The sequence below is a fragment of the Pogoniulus pusillus genome, chromosome 17 (assembly GCF_015220805.1).
Source record: "Pogoniulus pusillus isolate bPogPus1 chromosome 17, bPogPus1.pri, whole genome shotgun sequence".
In the NCBI taxonomy this organism is placed as follows: domain Eukaryota; kingdom Metazoa; phylum Chordata; class Aves; order Piciformes; family Lybiidae; genus Pogoniulus; species Pogoniulus pusillus.
In genome coordinates, this window is record NC_087280.1 from 17,529,442 (window position 1) to 17,554,585 (window position 25,144).

Here is a 25,144-nt window from a genome sequence, read left to right on the forward strand (position 1 = left end):
ACCCACGAAAGCTGAACTTTGCGGGATGACGTTAGGCATGACAATTCTCCGCTGCTTGAATAGTCGCTTTGTTTTATTCAAACGCCAGAAGGGTGGTACAAACTGTAGTTACACAGCATTTTGTTTCCTTAAAAACAGTTCTTGGTTACATAATCCCAAACAACTTTCAAAACTAAGTTGTTGAACAGTTTCACCTAAAATGTTGGGTGGTTGTTGTTTTCTTAAATCCATTAAAAAAGGGTTTGAATTAGAGGAGTCAGAATTAAAAGCGGTTATATTTCATTCACTCTACAAAAAGGAGAAGTGAGGATGCAGTCACAGATAGTTCACCACAGATTCCCAGTTTGAAGGGACAAAGCTTCTGCTAGAAATATCCTCAAGCTCCAAATGCAGCTTGTTCTGTACCATTAGTGGGTCATCTAACCTGGAAAAAGCTGAAATCCTAAGGGGAATATCTGTTGCACCTGACTACAACTGCACATCACACTGCCTCTAGGGAAGAACACAAGAATTACATAAAATTTACATGACAAGTTAAAAACAAAAATAGGGTCAATGCACTTGCTCTGTCCTTTCCTGTCCTAAAACATCAACTAGCCTGAAAAGAACAAGGAATTCTGTATTTTAAATAAAATTCAGAAGTGTAGGAAACAGAGTCAGAAAAAGTTAAGTCCATGTATCACCGAAGAACAAAACAAAAGTTGTATGCAACAATTTTAATTCCTGAAACAAAAGCATACAGGTCCTTTAATGTTGGTTTGGTGGAGGGGGTTATTGATTTGGGGTTGGTTTTCTTTTCTTTTTTTTTTTTTTTCCAGAGAATTTGCAAAAGGGGTTGAGTTAGTTGTGGTGTAGAACAGAAAAGGGAGGATGTTTTTGCAGTGAGACTGAAAACAAAAACAATCAAAAGACAACACCACGAGATGCGAGACTAGGATTAAGAGTATAACTTAAAGCACTGTGTCATGTGCACAATCACTACTGATTACATCAAAAATATGATACACTGACTTCGTTCATCTCTTAACATTATAAGATAGGTTGGGCAAATATACCTGGCACCAAAAAATTGATGCATGATAGTTTCAATACGTTAAACAAAATGTGCTATATTAGAACATTAAAAGTTTCATGTTGACTTCTCGTCCGAATTCCGACGGCTTACCGCTTCCTGGAAATCCTGCTCACCCCTCAGCAATTTGCTGACTTCCCCTTCTGTCACTGTATTCAAGGTGACTGAAACTTACTCTTGAAGGAGAGGTGAAGGAAAGGATCATTTGATACTGCATTCAAACTCCTGCAAGAAATTAGTGTCACATTTTCTCAGCAGTGTCATAAAGCGTGCCCCAGTTCTTCTCAAACCTTGTTGCAAGGGTCCCCCCCTCCCCAATTCCCCAGAATGTAACAAGTCGCTCCAGCACCCACCAGCAGAAATCTAACACTGATCTGAATGTAACCCTCTGCAAGGCATACGAGGAGATAGTTTAATTCACCCTCTACTAATTACTGATCTTGACTTCCCATTTGTAGAGTAACGTTGTAAAATCTAAGTATTGGCAGCACCCATACTGCTGGCCTAGGGTCTGAAAGGAGCAATCCAGGTGCTGCCAGATCTGCTATACATTAATTGAACAAGTATTATACACAATTCATATTTGAACATTATGCCATCCCAGTCCACACAATGTCCATCAAATAAATCAAAGTGATGTTGCAATAAAATACAGGATCTGATTTATCTAAGGAAGTTCCTCATCACATATCTGAGAGAGATCCAATGCCTTTAGTATCGCCAGAGGCAACCGTAAGGACATAACCCAGAGCATCCTGACAGTGTTTAATGGTTTGCAGCATCTGCTTGTCGAGGCCAGCCTTCTTCCTCAACGCCAGAGTCATACTCTTCTTCAGATGAATCTTTAGTGGGAGCCCTATAATTAAAACGAATGGATCAGATATTTAAGAAATGAGGGAGAGAATGGAAACAGTTTCCACAGCTTCTGGTAAACATTCCCCAGTGACAAGTGCTCTGACCAGCACCCATCTGCTAAAGGACCTTCTGGTCTGAAAATGGTGCTGCAATTCACACTACTACCAAAATGGAAATTTCAGGACTGAAAATTAAAAGCCTACTGACTACGGTGAAGTAGTCTGATCTAATAATTTAGTATTGCCATCAAACACTAATGTCAGTGCTCTGCAAAGCCACTTAATGCCCACCAGTGCTAATGCAGTACTTTCCACACCAACCAGCCCCTCTGACACTCCAGGTGTGCTGAGCCAAGCCTCAGAACAGACACAGATGAATACAAAGCATGTACCTCAGTGGAGAAAAGTCACTCAAACACATTGTCGGGGTGGAAATCAAGCAAGAGCTCCTGAATTTCACACCTCTTTTTTCAACCTGACTCATTCCCTTTCAACCCCAGCCTTTGTTCACTGAAATGAATGCTTTCTTAAATCCAGTCTGTCCAGTGCTTTCAGTATTCCACCACATCACTACCACAGCACAGTTAATGATAATTGATTATTTACAATATTAAATCAAGTTCAGCAAACCAATAGATGTGCCTTTGAGGCTCTGTGCTGCTGCAAGAGCTATGCAGAAGGAAAAGTGCAGCAGCCTAGAGCTTACATTAAAAAAACTCATTGGTAAACAGGAGGAAAGAAAAAGTTCTGCTTCAGAAATTTCAGCACAATCACAGTTAAACTTCAGATTTTTACTGTTAACATATGATGCTTGGAATTTACTTCTATTTCTACATGTAAACACACACACAAAAGGCTTACAGTAACTTCATATACAAGTTTATTTTTAAATGTCTATTTAAAAACTAAAGCAATACAACCCCAAGGTCTCTAGGGCAGAATAGGCACTAATCCAGCTGTGCACAGTATACAGAGCATCAGATCCTTTGCAGGCTGTGTGCATAGCTTGGTGTTTAAACACTTGGTCCTAGAGCAAACATCCAAGTACCTGTCTAGCTGTACTAGTCCTCTGTTCTGACACCTGTGTTAGGAGTTTACCTAATGTATCCTGGCTCTTTTTTGCCTTCTACAACATCTTTGTCAACTTCCACACATACAATGTCAGAATTGGGCACTTCAAACATAGGCTCCAGCAACAGCTTTTCCTAGAAGAAAATACAATACAGTTAGCAAGTGTGGTTTTTTTTTTTTTTTTTTTTTTTGGAGCTAGTTTTTTTTGGAAGAACTCTGAACACCCACAGTTTCAGAAAGGCACTGTCCATGTAAGACCCAGAACAGTGGTTTTTGCTGAAAACTGTCATAATTTACTCCATACACACAAGCATTGGATGCTTCATTTACTCATCACAAGACTTACTCACCATTATAGATCGAAGACCTCTTGCACCAGTTTTCCTGTCCAGGGCCAGTCTGGCTATAGCCTTCAATGCATCTTCAGTTACATTTAATTCACACTACAGAGAGAAAAATGCTACATTTAGTTAAGTATTTCAGTTATAACCCTGTGCTGAGTCAGATAGTGCAAGCATTACTGAAAATAGTAAACAGTAGAGATTTGTTACAGACCAGAACATTTAAGCTTCATATGTAAGGCTTCAGCTACATTTTAGACTTGACTAATGGTACCAATATTGGCTGTCCCTTTAGTACAACAAGTACCTCTACAGTACATGGAGTGGCTCTTGATGCCTATTAGACAAGGTCATGGCTGTTCATTTGAATGTTAACAGAAAGAGAGCTCAACTACATCCAGATGACTTGCCCCACACAAGCAGAGCTATCCAGTCTAAACCAGTCCATCTTTAATGAGTTAGACTGTTGCTTTTCAGCAGTGCACACAATGGGCAAAAAAGTGATGTCAGCTGATATTTTAGATTGCTTTCACACTGTTTCTAAACAAGAATACTCAAGAGGTGCCAAAGAAAGATTCAAACCTTGTCCATGCTGAAGAGTGCCTGGTACTGAGGAACCACAGCGTTCCGTGGCTCAGTAAGGATCCGTACAAGGGTTTTCTCGTCTAGGCTGTGCAGAGGAACCACCACAGGCAGACGTCCCACAAACTCTGGAATCATGCCAAACTCAATGAGATCTCTGGCTTCCACATGACGCAGCAAACGATCTTTCTCCTCAATATCTTCGTGTGGATCAGACTCTCCACTTATATTGGCAACGTCAGCTGCTGCCGCAGCCCTTCTGCCTTTTCCCATATTCGATGGTGTCCCAAATCCTAGATACTGCAAAACAAAGGGGTAACGCTTACGGAACTGTAATAGTTAACTTTTACTTCTGCAATTAATCATGTTTCAGGTGCATGGAAAACCTGGAGCAACTGGTTACGTTACCACACATTCACTGCAGTTCAATAAATTACTTAATAGTAAAACTGGATGCACACAAACAGTTTCTTCTAACATTTAATTCCCTCAGTGAGGTATCGGCACATCCAGTGTGCTCAAGAGGGTCCACAGGAAGCCATGGAGATGACCTAAGGGCTGGAACTCTCCTGTGACAACAGGCTGAGAGAGTTGGGGCTGTTCAGCCTGGAGAAAGCAAGGTCCCAGGGAGATCTTATAGCATCTTAGAATCAGAATCAACCAGGTTGGAAGAAACCTCCAAGATCATCCAGTCCAACCTAGCACCCAGCCCTATCCAATCAACTAGACCATGGCACTAAGTGCCTCATCCAGGCTTTTCTTGAAGACCTCCAGGGACAGTGCCTCCACCACCTCCCCAGGCAGCCCATTCCAATGGGAAATTACTCTCTCTGTGAAGAACTTCCTCCTAACATCCAGCCTAGACCTACCCCGCCACAACTTGAGACTGTGTCCCCTTGTTCTATTGCTGGTTGCCTGGGAGAAGAGGCCACCCCACACTGGCTACAATGTCCTTTCAGGTAGTTGTAGACAGTAATAAGATCACCCCTGAGCCTCCTCTTCTCCAGGCTAAACAGGCCCAGCTCCCTCAGCCTCTCCTCATAGGGTTTGTATTCCAGGCCGTTCACCAGCTTTGTTGCCCTTCTCTGGACACATTCCAGCACCTCAACATCTTTCTTGAATTGAGGGGCCCAGAACTGGACACAGTACTCAAGGTGTGGCCTGACCAGTGCGGAGTACAGGGGAAGAATAACCTCCCTTGTCCTACTGGCCACACTGTTCCTTATGCAGGCCAGGATGCCATTGGCTCTCTTAGCCACCTGGGCACACTGCTGGCTCATCTTCAGCTTACTATCTACCAGTACCCCCAGGTCCCTTTCCTCCTGGCTGCTCTCCAGCCACTCAGTCCCCAGCCTATAGCGCTATAGCTCTTTTCAGTAGTTTAAGAGGGCCTGCAGATATGATGGGCAGGGATGCCTTATCAGAGAGTGTGGTGATAGGACAAGGGGTAATGGTTTTAAACTGAAGGAGGGGAGATTTAGATTAGACATTAGGATGAAATTCTTTACTGTGAGGGTAGTGAGACACTAGAAAAGGTTTCTGGGAGAAGTTATGGAAGCTTCATCTCTGGAAGCATTCAAGGTCAGGCTGGACAGAGCCTTGAGCAACCTGGTCTAGCAGACATTAACACACAAGATAGTGAACCATGTGACTAAGCTTTTTAAGATGGTGATAGCTTTTAGTACCATTTCTCAAACTACCTGAGTATCAACAGCAAACCTTTGGATATCAGTAAAAAAAAGAAAGCTCGCTCAGTTTCATACTTGGCATGCTGCAATTGAAATAAATCCTAACTACTACAACTGTTCAGCATAATCTGTTTTTAAGAGAGTTTACAATTAAATACAACCTGATGAACTCACTTTTTCATTTTTCCTCCTGCTGATAATTCTATCAAGACCATTAAAAGCACCAGAAGCTACAAAGAGGATGTTTGTTGTGTCAACTTGGACCGTTTCTCCACGTAGTTTACGAGAGTTCTTTTCTGGAACATTTACTATTGTGCCTTCTAGCAATTTTAGCAAGCCCTATGATGGAAAGAAGAAACAAGCAATATAAAATTTCACTGTGTAACACCATTTAAGAAGGCACACCACACTGTGCTTACTTTCATAGATGAACTTACATTACTTAATCCCTTATGCCTTGGTAGTAGCAGTAATTGTCTAAAGAAATCAATCTTCTGTATGAGACAATTTCACTCAGGGAAAGACAAAAAAATTTCCTTTAAACATATCTCTTTTTGCCTGCATCATGCAACTTGCTTTCAGAATGCTGCAAAGATGTTTTTCACAGAAAATGTTTCTATGAAGCAGTACCAATTTGCTTTTGAGTTTGGGGTTGTTTAGTTTTGTTGTTTGGTGTTTTGTTTTTTGTTTTGTTTTTTTTTCAACTGAATGAATAAAGAGGAAAGATTAAAGTTTCAAAGGTTAAGAAACTGAAAAACTATGCCTCCCCACTCCTGTGCTGTTTGATGTACGACAGGACAATATGTAGACTTGATGGGCTGTTTGCTTATGAAGTAAAATCATTCCAAAGCACTTACTTGTTGAACACCTTCTCCTCCAACATCCCGTAGCTGATGAATACCAGGAACGCTGCCAATCTTATCTACTTCATCCAGAAAAACAATTCCTGCAGTTACAGAAAATAGGCTTAAGGAAGGCCCCACTTTAAGAGAAGCAAAAACTTTCATAATGTTCTTCCTGTGTGTAAGACAGCAGAAGTCAGTTCTATTTCCACACTGTCGATTGCAACAGTGTGTGCAAGCTCAGCCAGATATGGATAATAACAAATGCTACAAGATAAGCTTAGAGCTCTTCTCAGGTTTCTAATTTCTGATTTAATGTGTTAAAAGTCAGGAATATAAATTACAGAAATACTGATGACTTCAAAGTTGAAAGCACTCAGATGATATGAATAGTTTATGGATAAACCTCAGGAAGCATGCTGTCAAAGTTTTTACCTTGCTGAGCTTTTTCTACATTGTAATTGGCATCTTGCAGGAGTTTTGCAATGACAGATTCAATGTCTTCACCAACATAGCCAGCTTGAGTCAAGGTAGTACAATCACAGATGGCAAAAGGGACATCCAGGCATTTAGCTAGTGTCTGAGCCAGCAAGGTTTTACCTGATTAAAAAAAAACCTCTGTGTTATAAAGTCCATGCATTTCTTTAGAGCACACAACCCCAAATATTTACCACAGGGTCATCACTACTCTTATTTGACATTTTGAATGGTCATAAATTCGTATCAGGGTATTTTCCAAGGAATTCATTTTCCATAAACTGGTTTTTACATTGCCAAGCTGTATTTCTGAATCAGACTAACAGCACACATTTGAGGCTGCTTGAAATGCATACAGTATCACAAATGTCACACAATATAAAAACCAAAATACAGGTACTTGCATAGATTTAAGATCAAATAAATCAGTAGTCCTTTGCAGACACTCAGGGTGCAGTGCAAAGTCCAATTGCTCCTGCTTTGAAGTTGAGGAGAAACACAATTAATATAGTACTTAGTGAATGTTCTCCAAAACAGTCTGAAAAAATGTTTGTCCCTTCAGTGCAAACATTCTGCTTATAAGTACACAAATACAGCTTCTCTTCAAACCCCAACCCCTCATAACTGATCTGTCCCAGATGTGAAACAACACTAACTGCAGCACATCGACTTGCTGTCTACAGCAGAGAAACTTTAAATGTGTCTTGTTTCAGCTTAGAAGAGCTTGCAGCTTTTAATCAGTTAGCAGACAATATAGGCACTTGAAAATAGAAAACACATGACCAGACCTCTTTCCTTTACAAGGCCATTTAGCTCAGCTTGTTAACCATGGCACGAAAGCACAAAAATCCCAGTTTGGAATTCAGTTTAACTTTTTATACACCAAATTGGAATAACCACAAAAGAGGAAGTATCACGCAATAGCAATCAATTCTAAGAAAAACTTGATGCCTATAAAACTCATACAGCTCTATACCTGATCCAGTTGGTCCAAGCAGCAAAATATTACTTTTTTCAAGTTTTATGTCATCATTGGATGAATCCAGTACTTCTCCTCCCCGTTTTTCCTGAGGTATCTGCTGGTTCATTTGTTGCTGCATCGATGCTCCTAAAGCATTCCCATGTGGACTGATTCCAGCAATCTGCAGTAGCTCTGGAGAGAACAATAACAGCACTGTTTGAGCACTGCCATTATCTTAAACACACAGTCAAAGCTTGATTCTTTCATTTTGGTCTGCAAATCTATAATTCTATCTGTATGGATGCTTACAGATAAGATTGTAACAGAAATAAGACACAATTAGGACAAAACCAGAGCTTCCAATCCTATTTTTACACAAGCATATATGAAAATAATTTCCAGTGGTACAGTGGATTATTGTAAAATAGTCCTCAACATTAAAAACAAGAAAAACTTTCAGTCTCTATTAATTATTTCATTTTAACTGTAATATTTTTTTAAACACATGAGAAGAAATAAACCCAAAGTGTTAATCTCTGATGAAAGAATACAAGAAATGGTACCTAACAATTAGAAGAGCAATGCACAGGTACCTAACAATTAGAAAAGCAATGTCTCAAGATTTTAAAGGCTTGCCTCAGTTGAGAGTTGTTACAGGTTTTGTCCCTACATGGGGATATGGAGCTGGATTTTCCTTCTTTTCAGAGCCCTAGTTTTAGTTCATTTGTAGTGCTGAATTTTGAGGACTAAGAGAATTGGTTTGAGGAGATGTAACTGGGATTGAAAATTAATCCACACCAGACTAAGGAAGAAGTTCAATAGTCAGTGAGAGAGTTCCAGTGGACTGAAAATAAACACAACAGACATCACCCAGACAAAAAAAAAGGTATCCTGAGGTTCAAGGTGACAGTGTCTTTTAAGAGTACAAATACCCTGCAGAAAACAGCTGCATAACCACCTTTTTTATCTCCCTCACATCATATTCTGCACGGCATTACTAACAACACTTCCAATCTAAGATTAAAAACAAAAATTCAATTTCTCTTGGTCTACTGAGAATAATTCCAAGGACAATCATTTAACCAACTTCATAAAGGATTATTTTTCCAATTTATTGCTTAGTACTCAGAACTAGAGTTAAATCCTAGTCACTGATGCCATCAATTAAATTTACTTACAGGAGAAAAACAAACAGAATTTTCACCAGCATTTCAAGCTAGTGGTCAATGGAGTCTACTCTACTTCAACATCAAGAGTAGGTATTGCAGAGGAGGCCACGAGGAGAGAGTTCACTTACTTGTAAATCTGTACTCATCCTCCCGTCTTCTGATTTCTAATTCTAAGAGAGAGGATGAAAACAGTAATAAAAAATAAGTTTATAAAAGCTTATAAATTCTCTACCTCTTGCCCTCTTCTGAATACATCTCAGCAGTGTGTATGAATTTCTAACAAGAGCTCCTCACATGAATTAGTTTTTATTGCTGTCAAAATTAATCCCAAACCCCATTTACATGCTTTCAAAATGACAGCAAGCTTTTTCCTGTTGAAAAGAGTAACAGACTTGCCTCTGATCAGATTGCCATTTAAAAGCCAAATACTTACAGAAAGGGGCATAAAAGCTACAATATAAATGTGTTTTGAAAAGGCTTCCTTAAACACTCCTACTGAGTGTTACAATGCAAGAGCACACATTTCAAAGCGTGTCCATTACAAATGTTTACTGCCAGTCTCTCTGGCTGTGTACAGTTTCCTGGAAAGGATCAGGAACTTCTCTGTGCCAGGTACACAACTGCTCTCTAACCATTACCACAACACTGCTACTAATGTTTCCCCCTCAGTTCAAAACCTTCTGTACGAAGAAGATTTTTTTCACTCAGTGTAGCATTTACTGCAAGACAGAACAAAAAACCTTTTAAAACAAAGTTTAAAAATCAGAGTACGCTTTGAATCAGGCAGTAACTTAATCTTATTTCTAAAAATAAATCAGATCAACATAGCTCCACACTTACTCAGTAGCAAAAGTACTGCCAAGAGTAACTCCATCTACACCTGCTAGATATGGAACAATACTATGGTGACCAAGAGACACCGCCAACAACAAGTGAGGTTAGAAAGCTAACCATTTGTCAGACTCACTATGCAATTTAGTCTTCATGATCTGCACTGTTGCTTGCAGATTTACTATTAAGTAATAAATGAGATTGGGAAGGAAAGTTTAGGAGGCTCACATAAAAAGTTAAACACCTATTAATATGCATCATCAGCAAAAGCTAACCATGTAATGAGCCAAACAATACCCTGTCATCACAAACTTTCTGGATTGCTTTTAAACCACAGAAGTCTTAAAAATTAAATTTAATAGAAATTACTTTAGCTCATTGCAGTTACAGAACAGATACTGTTAAAGTAAAACCTTTCTCAGGTTGAAATCAGAGCCTTGAAATGGTAAGCTTTGACAGGCAAATACCAACCAGCATACGAACCTCTTGGTGTTAGAGAAGTCTGCTTTTCAACTTCTGCCTGCTGTCTCAGGTTAGCTGGGATATTATTGTAGATTCTCTTGTAATGATTGTAGACAGCAACTGAAAGCACCTTCTTGGCAAAACACTGACCAACAACATATTTGTCGAGGTAGTTATAAATCTGAAAAAAAGTAACTCCTTGTCAGTAACTGCAGCAAAGCAGCAAAGCAGTAAGAAGAGAAGGTTGTACCAAAGATGGGACTTTGGTCTCAATCGACCACTTCAGAACTAAGAAATAGAAACTCAACACCTAAAATTCAAAATACATTCTTGATAAGCTTACATAAGAACAGTCATCTTGTGTGTATCTGTGTATCCCTATCAATATTTAAACCCATTGTTCTTTTCACCCAAACTTGAAGAGGAACAGAAATGACAAGAATGTTTAATGTCTTGCAAGTCCTTAGCTAGGAGCTATACAGAGCTTCAGAAACCATTACTTTCCACTAGGAATTAAGAAACACAATAACCTCCCTCCTCATGTGGGAGAGGTAAACTTAGGCTGGGTCATCATCAAAAGCTGACCAAGCCCAGTTCTCACACAGAAGCAGTGCAAATAAAAGGTTCTGCAGCTCCACAAAGAAGCTCCTAATAAATATTAGGCTGCAGAATATGAAGTTATAGGAAGACAAAGATACTACATTTGGTGAAAGCTAGTTACCCTCAGAGTCACAAGGAGACGACAAAGGCACTGGATTTCAGGAACAAGATAAAGCCAGAGGAAAACAAACTCAACTGTTTTTATTGGAACTAGTTGCTCCCTGTATCAGTGCTATATTGGGTCACGTAGCTCTCAAAGGTCTAATCTTGAGCTAATCCTCTTCCTTGTTTGTTGCTCTGTCACAGTGGACTATTATATACACCTGATGAGATCAAGCAGTAAAGCACTTCACTCTGCTCTAACACAAGAAAGTCCTGGAGTGGAATTAAGATCCGTACCTTCTTCGGTGGAGGTGGCGGCTTCTGCTGGAATGCCAATTTCACAGCTTCTGCTGCTGACTCAGGCTCCTTAATGATGCTCTTTTTTGTGTCTGCCTCTGACAATACCACAAAGAAATGGTGACACTTCTCACACTTCACAAAACGGGTGGAAGCTGCAGAAAAAGTAGAACAAACGTTTAAGAGGAATTGCTAGAGCTGTTCTCATGTACAAGTTTGTTATACACAGGACAAGCACCTGTAAGGCAGCACAGCCACCTCTGTGTTTACACAACAGCTCTCCTTCATTCACCTTAGCAGCTTTCATAGAACGTATCAGGCTATGAAATAGGACACACAGGATACAGTTTGCCCAAAAGGCTTCAATGCAGAGCAGCAATCAGGCAACAGATTAAACCCCAAAAATCTGTTTCAGTAGTACTACACTTGAAAGAGGAAAGTTCGTAACTCAGAGCAATGCAAAGTTAATGAGGGTTTCTAACTGTGCAGGAATTGTTCCTAAATCTCAGACCAGCAGAAAAGCCCCTTGTGGTTAGAGATAGATGAGTTTGAAGCAAAGGGATGCAAAATACAATCACAAAGACAGGATGCAGCAGGCTCAGGAAAAGACAGCTGTAGCAGTTCCTGGCCACTGCATCCCACTGGCTGTGGAACACCATGGAACACGGTTGAGTCAACTAAGCCCAGGGCATGGAGCACAACAGGGTCACAGAAAGGGATCATCCCAACAAGAGGTAGCTGTGGTATGCAACAAAAGATCAGGACTTTTATGTTTTTCAAGTTCTTTTGCTTATTTCTTTTTACTGTCAGGAACAGAACAAGTTTCTTTCAAATGCCAAAACCCAAACCCTCCCACTGCTGGCTTTGTGAACTGTCTCAAGAAACTCTGTTATCTGCAAACCACATAGCAAAGTCCAATTCAAAATAGATCTTCTCTGACCATATCACTATGCTATTAAATACAAATAAGGTGCTGATCACAGAATTGGGAAGGACCTTAAAGATCATCTAGTTCCAACCTCTCTGCCACAGGCAGGGACACAGGCTGCATGAAGCCTCATCCAGGATTTAAATATATTAGTAAATATATTCAATTAAAAGCAAAGTAAATGTAGAAAAACACACCTATGATAAACTTCATCACCAAAACTTCTGAAATCACAGAAAGCTTTTATAGAATAGCTTGGACACTACAGTATCAACTGACTTCAGCAACAGCCTCTAGCAACAAACAAGCTGTGTATTTATAACTTCTTGTTGCCTCCCATAGCGCTGGCATCAGCAAAAGAGGAGTGGGTGTTTGTTTGAATATTACACACACCTCGTGAGTGGCTAAGACCAGCAAATTAAGAATGTAGTACATAACTCTTTGACCATGACAGCTTTATTAACTCTACTCCAAAGAAAATTTGTGCAACAGCTGGAAAGTTCTCCTGGCAGCCTTCCAAATTACTACTATCTGCCTGATGGGAACATGATGGAGCAGCACTTGCATGCATGCGTCTTACATAACTCTTCTTTAGCAACAATATTGCAGAGGAAAAATCTCAACCTTTCTCCCAGCAATCACTCAACCCATCTCTGATATTCTTCATGCCATGTGGCTGCCAGTCTTCCTTGCGCATTTCTACTACTCGGCTTTATTTGGATGGAGTCATCATGAGAATACTTGTCTCTTTATAGATCCATGGAAATGGATAAAAGAAATAGAAAACAAAGAGCTGGCTATAAGAATGTTTGCTTCTGCCCTCATCTGGTGAGGCTGCAAGGACTATTTTGTCCAGTTCCAGCCTCCCTAGTTCAAGAGACAGGGAATTGCTAGACAGAGTCCAGCAGAAGCTATGAAGATGCTGAGAGGACCAGAGCATCTCTGTGAAAAGGAAAGGCTAAGAAACCTGGGGCTGTCTCGCTAGAGAAGAGCAGTCTGAGAGGGGACCTTCTAATGCCAATCAATAGCTAAAGGAGCAGGGGGGGAGGAAGAGGACGTGATCACTCTTTCCCTGGTGCCCAGGGATAGGACAAGAGGCAGTGAGCAAAAACTAGAACCCAGAATATTCCATCTGAACATGAGAAAGAACTTCTTTCCTGTGACGGTGCTGGAGCCCTGGAGCAGGCAGCCCAGAGAAGTTGCAGAGTCCATTTCTGGAGAGACTCCAAACCCAGATGGACATTGTGATCCTGGGCAACCTTCTCTGGATGACCCTGCTTTAGCAGTGAGTTTGGACTAGATCTCCAGGGGTCCCTTCCAACCCCACCAATGCTGGGATTCTGTGATTCTGCAATATAATTGTGCATTTAAAAAACATATTTCAGTGGAAAAAACATTGTGCAGAGTACACTTTTATGAGTAACTCCAAGCAGCACAGAGGAAGTGAATTAGAGACCTTCCTAATTCTCAGCAGAACCAATAGGGTTTGCAGTTAGAGAGAAACTTTGATGTATGGAGTACCTTGGAGAGGAGACTGTTATCAAAACACAGCTGTGAAACTGGCCAGCTTTTATGATCTACACAGCAATGTGGGAAAAAAAGGATCAATATGAGTTTTTAACAGAACAAAAGGAAAAAAGTTTGCTCTGAAAAGCAAGGAAATGCAGTTTAAGTACTGCTATCTCTCTAAAATTGCAACTTTGCAATTCTTAAATGCTGGCATGTTTTCTTATGTTCTTTCAGCACCACATAAAAGCACAGCAAAGAGCCTTCATGCCAAATTACCTCACTGTCATTAAGACCTCTGCAAATATTTATTTTGTGGTAAAATGCAGGTCAAGAGTTGGTTTTGATTCAGGGATTTGCAAAGAGGTCTCTACTGTCCCTAGGAGCTGACCTTGCAAAGTGAAAGGCTGGGTTGGTACAACACATACAGGAAGGAAAAACAACCCCAAGATTAATCTTTAAAACACTTGTAGAGTTGAGATAATGGGCTACTACTAAATTACTTTAAAGTGAAAAGACATCAGAAAAATGAGCAGGGTAGCTTCTTGCTTTTAGACTTGTACAGGGGCAGGGAAATCTTGCTAGGAAGGATGGAGTCAACCTGATGGCATCAGGTTGAGACAAAGCAGCTCCTGGATAAGGCTTCTTATGTCAATCAGCTTTGCAGCTATTGGATTTCACTCTACATCCGAGGCTCACATCTTATTTCACTGATCACAAACCTCTCCCTTCCTTACAGAAGCTCACAACTGAAAACAATACAGGAACTGCTGAGAAAGTGTGTCACAGCAAAATTCCTTTGAGTTTGTATCATATTCTTCCTTAATTACTAATTACTGGAAAACCATCACCAAGCAACTCCTTGTACAAGATTTGCAGATACAAAGTCAAGCCCTGTTAATAACAAACTCCACACAAAAACCAGTCACACTGCCACTCAATGGCAATTAATTTGCTAGTAAATGCAGCTTCTATTTAGCATTTTGTTCCCTTATTTCTCTCAAAATGACTGAAAATCCCATTATTTAAAAACTGAAACAAATGATAATTGCATATTTTCCTTTGCCTCTAGATATTTACTTAGGGCTCTGCAGTTCAGCAGCTCAAACAATTAATAATTTTTTCCAATTAAGCAACGTTGAAGGTGTCTATGAAAAAGACCAAGTTATGGTATGCTTAGTGTAACCTGCAATCTGTTCATTTGGGGTAGCACAGAAGAGATTTTTCTTTTTAAAAAGAAAACAAAACTAATAATAGTGATAATTAAAACTTAGACTTTTGTTTTCCTATCACTTTTATATTATCTGTGGCTGGGAAGCAACACGTTCAAATTAACAGATTAAACCAGAAAGACACAGGTCCAAGGGAAAATTGATCATGAATTTCTGAGAAATCAAAATCATTGCAATCTCTGCTTTAATTTTGAGTTACCAATTAAGAGAAAACTGAAGACAGCTGTTTTCAATATGAATAAAAGTCACTAAATCACACTTCTGCCCTCTTGGGATACACAGCAATTGTTTTGCTCTGGAGCAATGCTTAAGTGGTATTTCCAGAATAAAGCACAAATTTCAGTATTAAGAAGCAAATACATCAGTGAAGTGACTGTTTCAAAATGTCTGTCTGGTCATGAATCATCTGATAAGAAGGTAAATGAGGGTGAAAAGACTCCTACTGTTTTCAACCACACCTAGGCCAGGGAGAGGCCAAGACAGGATCCTAGTTCTAACAACTTGTGCCATATTTGTCAGCAAACCTTGTTGCCTAGCTGCTTTTTCATGGAAATAAGCTTTTTGTTTGAATAGTAGCTGAGGCCTGATCCTTTTATCTAACAAATACATTGCTGCTATAGAATTATCTTGGTTCATAATGCTCAATCATTTTTATTATTCTCCATGAGCAGCAGTAACAGCACATATGCTCATTCTTCTCACCAGCTGCTCAACAAGTTTAGACTGACCTTGTCTTAAGCTTCTTAATGCACAAGTCTGATTATGACTTGATACTTCCCTCTCTGAGCCCCACCAGCTAACAATGGGTATCTGCTTTCTGACTTTTTAGACTGGTCTCAGTAGCACTGAAATAAGGAGAAATGCCTCCAAGTCTGATACAACCTAAACTGCAATTTGCATTCATTTCAAAATCTCCGACTGGTTTGGGTAGGAAGGGACATTTAAAGGTCATCTTGTCCAACTCCCCTGCAGTCAGCAGGGACATCTGCAGGTTGCTCAGAGCCCCAGACAACCTGACCTGGAATGGTTCCAGGAATGAGGCATCTACCACCTCTCTGGGCAACCTCAGCTAGTGTCTCACCACTCTTAGGATCATAGGATGTTAGGGGTTGGAAGGGACACAAAGAGATCATCGAGTCCAACCCCCCTGTTAGAGCAGGACCATACTATATAACACAGATCACAGAGGAACACATCCAGACAGGCCTTCAAAGTCTCCAGAGCAGGAGACTCCCTGACCTCTTGACAGGACAAATTTCTTCCTTCTATCTAGCCTAAATCTCCCTCTTTTAGCTAAATTCATCATCCCTTCTCATGTTGCAACAGACCCTGCTAAAATGTCCCTATCTTTCCGATTGGCCCCTTTAAGTATCAAAAGACCACAAGAAGGTCTTCCTTGCAGCCCTCCCTTCTCCAGACTGAACAACCCCAATTCTCTCAGTCTGGCCTCACAACAAAGAGCTTCAAGCCCTCTCATCATTGATGTGGCTGCCTCTGGCCCCATTCCAGCAGGTTCATTGTCTCTCCTGTGCTGAGGACTCCAGAGCTGGACCCAGCACTGCAGCTGGGATCTCAGCAGAGGGACAGAATGCCCTCCCTTGACCTGCTGCCCATGCTGCTGGGAATGCATTCTAGGACATGGTTTGCTTCCAGGCTGTAAGTGCACATTGCCAGCTCACGTCCAGCTTTTCATCCTTCAGCACCCCCAAGGCCTTCTCCGCAGGGTTACTCTTAATCTTTCATCCTCCAGACTGTACAGATACCAAGGACTGCCCTGACTCAGGTGCAAGACCTTGCAATTGGCCTTGCTGAACATCACTTCTCACAACTGCCCATGCCTCTCTCAATGACATCCCGTCCCTCAGGAGTGTCAAACACACCAATCTGCTTGGTGTCCTCTGCAAACTTACTGAGGATGCACTCCATCCCACTACGTTACTGATGAAGATTAAACAGCACTCATCTCAGCACAGACCCCTGAGGGCAGCACTTCAGACTGCACATCCAAAAGAGTAGCTTCTGATGCTGGTCATCAGGTGTCTGATTTTTGGAATGTATTAAGGAATCTGACTTTGCCATGGAAGACTATTCTAAGTAAGCCATCTGTCATATCAATTCCTCTGCTATATAAGCTCTTTATAGTACAGGCAGGATTAAAGTTTTATTATACAGTAGACAAAGGACAGACATCACAAAAAATATATAAATATGCATTTTAATTACTATCAGTAGTTATGTTTTGGGGTTTTTGTTTGTTTGTTTGTTTTTTTTTAAATCACATCATCCTTGGCACTGCATAAAACACAATGAACTACTTCACAACTGCTTATTGACAGTCGTGGTCCAAATTCCACTACCATATCCTCCTGCTCCACCACACAGTAAACCAGACAAACATATCCACAGATAATCCATGCTTACACCAACGTGGCCAAACTAAGTATAACAAACGTTTTGATGCTGTATTAATTAGGTATGCTAAAACACACATCTGGGTCCATTTAAAGAAAAGAAAGCATTCGATGTAACTTACACACAAAGGTCTCCACGTGCGTGCATAGGTCACCACACTTCGGGCAGCGTAGCTGGTTCCCTCCTTTCCCAGAGCTTCCAGAGCTTGACTTTTTACCACCTCCTTCACCTACAGACTTCTAAAAAGAGATTTCCAGACAATTAGCCCCAAACAATAGAGCTGTTGCATCAGGCATTTAGCAGTGCTTATGGAATCCTGCCAGCAGTGCTTATGGAATCCTGCCACGTCAATATTGCAATAGCTGAACGACAAAAAATACTGGCAAGGCTTCTTAGAGGCTTTGAAAAAGTTAGAAAAACAGGATATAAATATTTTTATGCATGTATGAATCTGCATTTCCCATCTCTCCCCATTTGGAATGCCTATGGAAGAGGTGTTCCATAAACATTAGAACTGCTCGACTGGGACTAGAACAGTAACAAGCTAAAAAGCATTGAGAATGTTTTAATAATCTATTTCAAAGTAATTTATTTTAACTCCAGAGAAGAAAATAAATCAGAAAGCAACTTCATGATCACAACTGTATTGAGTCTAAAGGTTGCTGAAGCTACAGCTCTCAGGTCCTTGACAGATGTAGCTCTGCTAGCAGCTGGCTGTAGGGTACACAGGGCCTATAAAACAAGCATCTCAAAAACTGCTTGGAAATATTTTATCTTTTACTTCTAAGGCAGAGTTCCCTGACAGAGATCTGCTTGTCTTTCTTCATGCTACCCTGCTTAGTGATGCTCAAGTTTAGCATTACTTAAATCTATAGCTGTTCTACACCTTTGTACTTCAATAACAAAAGCTATTATATTTTAGGAAACATCAAAGATATCTCTTCCCTTTTCAAAGGAAGTTCCTCCTCCTTTTTAAACCTTGTTCACCTATTAATTTCTCCTTGCAATCCTTCTGAAAACTTTTTATCTTCTTTCTTTTTTAAAGAAGCTGAACTCTCACAACATACCTGTGTCACCTAGACAGTTCCTCTAATGTCATAACACATCACACTAGGACAACGTTTTTGGCTGTGAACTCTCAAAATCTTATTTGCTGACTAATTAGCACTTTTATCCTCAGGTAATTCATCTGAAGAAGCTGTTTATTATTAACTACAATTACAGAGAGCCTAAGATGAAAATAGATTCCTATTTACTAACAATAAAGTAAGTCTCTCCTCACAAACTTGTCTTGCTTATTACAGCTGCAGAATCAGTGCTGAAACAAACACTTTAAAATGTAGTTTAACTTTAAACAGCCCACTTGGGAGAAGCAGGCTTCTGAAAAACAGTTCTGATCACTGTTTTCCCCTAAGATTCTCAAGCCTGTGATGGACTTAGATTCTATAAAATATTCAATTGTTCCTTTACGCTAAGCAAAGATCTATAAAACTGGGAAAGGCATTATGGGATGTTTTTAAGTTTTGTCTTTTACTAAATTCACTGTTTTCTCTTCACTGCCAGTTATAGAAATTTGAAGGATCAGAAACAGCCACAGTTAGCAATAGATTTCAAGGTGGTTAATTTTAACTAAGGAAAAAAGAAATCTCACTAAAAGCATTTGAGAAATTATTATATAAAAACTACTGAAAAAACTTCATGTGTGGAGATTACCTTGCTTCCATCTCCAGAGCCCTCCTTGCTTGCACCATCCTTGGAAGCAAAGTAGGCTGGTGTTTCCGAGAAGTTTCTAAGAGGAATTCGTCGCAGGGAACAAGTTTCAAAAGCCCCAAGTTTTCCTAAAACAGGGATGCGGGTACGACCACAAGAAATACCTAAAACAAACCCATGAGAACATGAAACTTAAACACTAAAAGTACTCTAGTTCTAATGCCAAAGCTACTGATCCCCGGAATTTATTTGCATTTCTTTACAGCTCTAAGGTTTCAGTGACAGAACTCAACTCTGAATAGCCAACTTTCAGTTATTCAACGGAAATTCTCTTCACCACTATAATGTTTACCTCATAAAAGCTGCCTGGATTGTCCAGAAGTGACCCGAAAGTAATTCCAGGTCTTCTAACATCAGACAATCAAGAGTCCCATTGTATTACAAAACAGAGAACATCTCAGTTATGAAACAGATTGTCAGAATAAATAAATAGAATCAACATCCAGCAATTATTGTAAAAGAACTCAGCCCACAAAGTGCAAAAGAAAACTTTGAAACGTCTCCTTGTTATGCAAAAATCAACCAAGAATCTCAGTCATACATAGCACATCTGCACTGGGCTTTCCCCTACGAACTCCACTCAAAACCAGTCTCTAAAGATTTTAGGTACTCCTTGACATAAGTCATCCTGAGAAAAACTGAAAGGTAGTGTCCTGTCTGACAAGTGCTGACAGACACAAATGCAGTCTGATCTTAACTTTGCTGAAATAGCTTATTGCTAACAGGACCAAGTCCTCCCTGAGAAACTAACCAACCTCTTCCTCCTCTTGCAACAGCGGGTAGGATTATATTTCAAGCCTGGGTATGATGTGGATCAACATGTCATGCTGGTGATTTCAACATCTCTCACCTCTCTCATTTAAAGTGGCAAATTTCTCATTTGCTCTCTGGTTTTGAGAATTCTAACTTACAGACAGAATAGCTGTCTGTATCAGCAAACTTTTACTTGTGATTCTTGCTTTACCACATGAGTTTACTGTTGGAAAGAATCCTACACAAAACTTCAAAACACTTCTAGAAATGGAACAAAACCAGCAAGAATTGCTTAGAAAGAGGTAACGATGACAAGGAGCTGGAATCTTAGTTGAGAGAAAATTCACCTTGCTACTGTAACAGGAGAACAGAAGAAATTTACAAGGAAAACCCTATCAGGCTTCTGCGAAGTCACAACCAAGACAACAATGTCAAGTTTTATTGACTTATACACTGCTTAAGATTCCTGGATTTGAAGATGATCTGCAGTTACTTTTAACGTAACTAAAACCGTCATCTTAAAAAAAAAAAAACAACCTATGATAGCATTATTCTGCCTGTAAACATGAGGAATAATGATCAATGTGCTTTCCAGTTTTAAATTCCTCTGCTGTGTGCCACCGCAGCACAGCAAAACACTTGATTCCACAGGATAAACCATGGAAATACCACAGTAAACACAAATACTGGCTCACTTTCACAAGCAGTTGTATTGCCAACTGAATCTGCAGAGAACTCTGATGACTACGTGCACCAAGTGCATTCATCAGCAGGGAATAAGCTGTGGTGAGCATTTACAACACAATAGCTTTTCTGCATTAATTCCATGTCTTCAGGGCTTGCCCATCACAGATGGCTCCTTCATCGAGATTTGGTTTATCACTTCTAAAGGGAACTCAGAAAAGACTCCTTTACAAAAATCAAAACCCAAAACACCTGGCCAAACCCTGAGGTCACATAGCTTTCCTACAACACAAGGACATTTGGCCCATGGATGAAGGATGAAGCACTAATAGAGAAACATGTTACCACTAAGTACTGAACACGGTGAAAGATCACCAATTTCAATTTAGAAAGTCCCTGCAATACTGAAAATGCAACAAAAACTCTATATTGTGTGAACTGTGAAAACTACCACAGTGTCAAGTCCTGAGCTGCTAAGTGCCACATTATCAACTGTGCCCATGTGCTGATCAGAAACACTGCAGCTGTGAGGCTTCACCTTCAAAACTTGACTGGGCACTGGCTGAGGCCAGTGAGCAGCATTACACTGACACAGGAACACTTCTGTTGCTGTCAGATTTGCTCTTAGCCTGCCAACCTTTGGGGAACGTTAAATGCACCCTGCTACACGTGGTGAAATCTAAGTGGCGTAGAAAGGCTAAACTAGGGAAAAAAAATATTGTCCTACTGTTGCATCAGCTCATGGCTAAACATAATGCTTGTTCTTGCACTTATCATGAGGTCTGAGTGGCATAAACATCATTGCACAATTAAAGAAAGATGCAGTAAAAAAGTTAAGGCTACTGCTTTGTTGCATGAACAAACCCAGAGGCAAATTTTCACGAGAAACGAACATTCTATCTCCAGCCTGGCAGCTTCCCATGCACAATCCTGATATTGATAAACGCTCAAATACACGGCAGCTGGTCAGCACAGCAGTGTTTGTTCACACAGAGACAGCAGTCAAGGCTTGGGTGGGGTTCTGAAATAGTACAATTAAAGGACACGTATCGAACATGACAATATTGACAGTAGTAATGGTACTGATCCAGCATCCAGATTAGTGTTTTAAGAAACCATGGGAGGCTTCTTCACGACTTAGTAGCCTTTAATTGATATCTGAGGAAAGAAATACTGACTTTTGGGGCAGGCTTCAAATATCCTGGCAAAATCTATTGCCCACGAAGTTACCAGGACAGTGTGACAAAAGAAAAGTCTCCTCCCTGTCCCACACAACACTTGATTGACTACACTGATCCATTTCCTCTAAATACTCTCAAGTCTGCACCAACTGTCCACAGTGAGGTAGCTGGCAGAAGACAATCTGCTACAACAAAAATACACCAAAAAAGGTAATTTTAAAAAGAGCTTTCATTGAAAAAAATGACGCACAAGCAATGTTATTATTGCATATCTGGTTTAGTTTTCTTTGCCCTTTTGTACATCCATTTTAAACCTTAGCTCTGACAAAAAAATACAAATGCAAAGAAGGGGAAATCCTGATGTTGATTCGGAATGCTACTTGCTTTAAAGTTTGTTTCAGTGGGTTGACATGAGGCCAGACAGGGTGGAGTAATAAGTACTTATTTCTTTCATCACAGGTGACATCAGACATGGAAATGCAAAGTCAACTGCAACTAGTTAGCTCACCTCATGTAGGTAATTAATCACCTCAGACTGGTCAGGCTGTCGCTGAAGACACAATTATTCAAAACCCTGCTGCAAATGGGGCAGCAGTAGATTAGCACGGTTTGGAGGTGGTCTGCCTTTCACCAAAAGCAGCACATGGTATGTCAACTCTTAGTACCCTCAGAATCACCAGGAAAAGGACAAAAGTATTAAAAAGTAACAGCTTCCCTCGAGGTAAGTGCTTTGCCCGGCCTTACTTTTCTACGAGCTTGGAACCAGTTGCTTTTTTGCTGAGCAAGACTTCATGACAACTATTTCAAGCAAAGAGGTTGTAAACAAGGCAGGAGTTTAATCAATGTGCAAATTAGGCTCATTTAGTAGGACTACAGGGTAAGGCACACCGCACAACTGCTGCTGAAAATCACTCCCATTGAAATAAACTCTTCTCGCATGACATTTCCCAAAAGATATTCCAGTGCGGGCTAACTTTGCAGTACTTCACTCCATGTCATACCGTCTCCTCACATCCCTCCAGGGTGACACTAACAGAAGATTAATAGAAAAATGGAAAATAAAAGACCAGAACAGCCACCCTTGCCGAAACCGAAGCCCTTATCGCAACGCTGCAGCACGGAACAGCCCAGGTTGCGTCTCCCGGCCCCAAGGAGTACGGCTACTCCCAACTAACACCGCTCCGGTGGCGACCCCGCGGGCCCCGCTCTCAGCCCCCACCCCGATAGAGCGGGGCTGGAAGGGCGCAGAGAACTGACAACCGACTGGCGGCAGCAGGGAACGCGATTTGCCCTCAAAGAGGCAGCGGCGAGAGTGGAAGGGGCCACCGCACTCCGGCCCAGTGAGGGCCTCGGAGGGCCCAGCCCTGCCGGGGAGAGCGTCAGAGCGGGCCGCGGCAAGGGGAGAGGACGGCGGTTACCTCTCCGCGCAGAGGGCAGCGTGGAGCCCAGCAGGCGGGCAGCGGCGGCGCAGCTGTGGCAGGCGGACATGATGCTACCGCGGGCCGGGCCCGCTCCCCCCGCCACCGACTAGGCCTCGCTGAGCGCCCCACCCGCGCCGTAAACACCCCCTCCCGCCCCGGAGCCGCCTCCGTGACGCCAGCGCGCTGCCGCCTGGCGTCACCGCGCACGCTCCGCGGACTACTGCTCCCAGTAGGCACCGCGCGGGCCGCCGGGCCCGCACCCTGCGGCAGCAGCGCGGGCCACCATGGGAAACACAGTCCCAGGGGCGAGCAGAGGGCAGCCCGCCCGCCGCACTGCTTCATGGGAAATGTAGTTGTGCCGGTTTGCAGCAGGGCAGCCTGTTTTGGTGAGGAGAACCAGATCATAGGCTGTGAGAGGAAAGCAATGGTGATGTCTGCTCCCCTCAGAGTCTTGCTGAAGAAGAAACGAAATCATTAGATAACACTCTCGCCATTCTGTCTCACTCTGCCTTGGGCTTCTGACTGAGCTGCAACTCCCTAACCTAACCTTCCACTCACCTTTGCTTCTTAACCTCTTGGCCGAACTTCTACCCTTCCTTGGGACTGGGGTAAGGTTGAGAGGGGCAGGGGGAAGGTGCAGGGGTGGTTGAGAGCCCCTCCTGGGGACTCAGGTTTCTGGGAGGGGAGTTGTGTTTCTGTATTACCTTTTACCTTGTATATTTCTGTCTATAACTGTATATATATTGTAAATATCTGCTTGTATATTGTGCTAGCTGTAAATAAATAGCTTCATTTATATTCCCAGAGCCGACTGAGACTAGCCTGGGTGGTTTCTAAAGTGTGTGGGTGGCGGGGAACACCCAAACCATCACAGTAGTCCAGCTAGCCACGGGCCCTTAGAGGCTTGTGGCCTCCTCAAGAGATACTTCAACTCATTAACCCACAGAACCATTTTGGTTGGAAAAGACCTTTAAGATCAAAGCATTCTCTGACTCTACCAAAGTCTGACGCTAAACCATGTCCCTCAGCACCACATCCCTGGCTCTTTTAAACACCAGTCTCATCTACAGAGGTGTTTCAGGTGATTCTTGCCTTTTAGTTCTGCATCCTAAATTCAACATGAGAGTATTTCCTTTACATCCCAGAAACTGTGTTGCAGGGTTGTTTTTTTTTTAATCCTTTTGTGGAAAATAAAACCCAAACAGCAGCTGTAAACATTTAAGCAAAATAAAGCAACTTTGGGAGAAGATAAAATGCTCTTCACAGAGTGATTTGCCATTGGAATGGGCTGCCCAGGGAGGTAGTGGAGTCGCTGGTGCTGGAAGTGTTCAAGAAAAGACTGGATGAGACATTTAGTGCCATGGTCTAGTTGATTGGACAGGGCTGGGTGATAGGTTGGACTGGATAGTCTTGGAGATCTCTTCCAACCTGGTTGATACTATGACTCTATGTCATGTGTCATGGGATGATCTTCTGCCTGGGAACATTATGCATAAACCTACATATACATTATCATCTAATCAAACCTGTCCTTTAGATGTATCTTGTGGAGAATGCACCTACAACTGACAGGATCAGTTCCTTTCAGCTTCAAGAGTAAGTTCAACACTTCATAAAAAGGGTTGTCAAGCCCTGGAACAGGCTGCCCAGAAAAGTGGTAGAGTCACCACTGCTGGAGGAATTTAAAAGCTATGTATATGTGGTGCTGACTAACACATTTTAGCATAGACATGGCCATGTTAGGTTTGTAGTTGCACTTGATCATACTTAAGGTCTTCTCCAACCTAAATAATTTTATGAATCAACTCCTATTTATCACATACCAATTAAATGAAGCTAATTGCTCCCAACCAGTCTTAGGAATGAGTCAGAGACAGGAGCACATCACCTGCTACTCTCCTCAGTTAT

General features: G+C 41.4%; 1 protein-coding gene across 3 annotated transcripts; it reads right to left on the reverse strand.

The window, feature by feature from the left end:
• Nucleotides 1–55: 55 nt before the first annotated feature.
• CLPX (caseinolytic mitochondrial matrix peptidase chaperone subunit X) lies at nucleotides 56–23,368 on the reverse strand. 3 transcript variants are annotated; one of them, XM_064157966.1, is made up of 14 exons: nucleotides 23,234–23,367; nucleotides 19,141–19,301; nucleotides 17,549–17,666; nucleotides 11,350–11,504; nucleotides 10,372–10,531; nucleotides 9,186–9,227; nucleotides 7,904–8,080; nucleotides 6,886–7,050; nucleotides 6,466–6,554; nucleotides 5,783–5,947; nucleotides 3,921–4,220; nucleotides 3,348–3,440; nucleotides 3,025–3,131; nucleotides 56–1,928 (listed from the first exon to the last, which is right to left on the reverse strand). In XM_064157966.1, exons 1-14 carry the CDS (start codon nucleotides 23,301–23,303, stop codon nucleotides 1,838–1,840), a joined length of 1,893 nt encoding a protein of 630 aa, XP_064014036.1. In that variant the 5' UTR covers nucleotides 23,304–23,367; the 3' UTR covers nucleotides 56–1,837. The 3 variants fall into 3 exon arrangements, with proteins under 3 accessions (XP_064014036.1, XP_064014037.1, XP_064014038.1); XM_064157968.1 differs by having other exon boundaries at nucleotides 1,840–1,928; nucleotides 2,975–3,131; nucleotides 23,234–23,368; XM_064157967.1 differs by lacking the exon at nucleotides 9,186–9,227.
• Nucleotides 23,369–25,144: the final 1,776 nt, after the last annotated feature.

Bases quoted from the DNA above. Each gene is read 5' to 3' on its own strand.
- CLPX (XM_064157966.1), bottom strand. From the start codon at position 23,303: ATGTCCGCCTGCCACAGCTGCGCCGCCGCTGCCCGCCTGCTGGGCTCC. The intron at 19,302-23,233 runs GTAACCGCCGTC...GGTTTGTTTTAG, and splicing joins GCTGCCCTCTGCGCGGAGAG to GTATTTCTTGTGGTCGTACC. The intron at 10,532-11,349 runs GTACGGATCTTA...ACTTTTTTTCAG, and splicing joins CGCCACCTCCACCGAAGAAG to ATTTATAACTACCTCGACAA.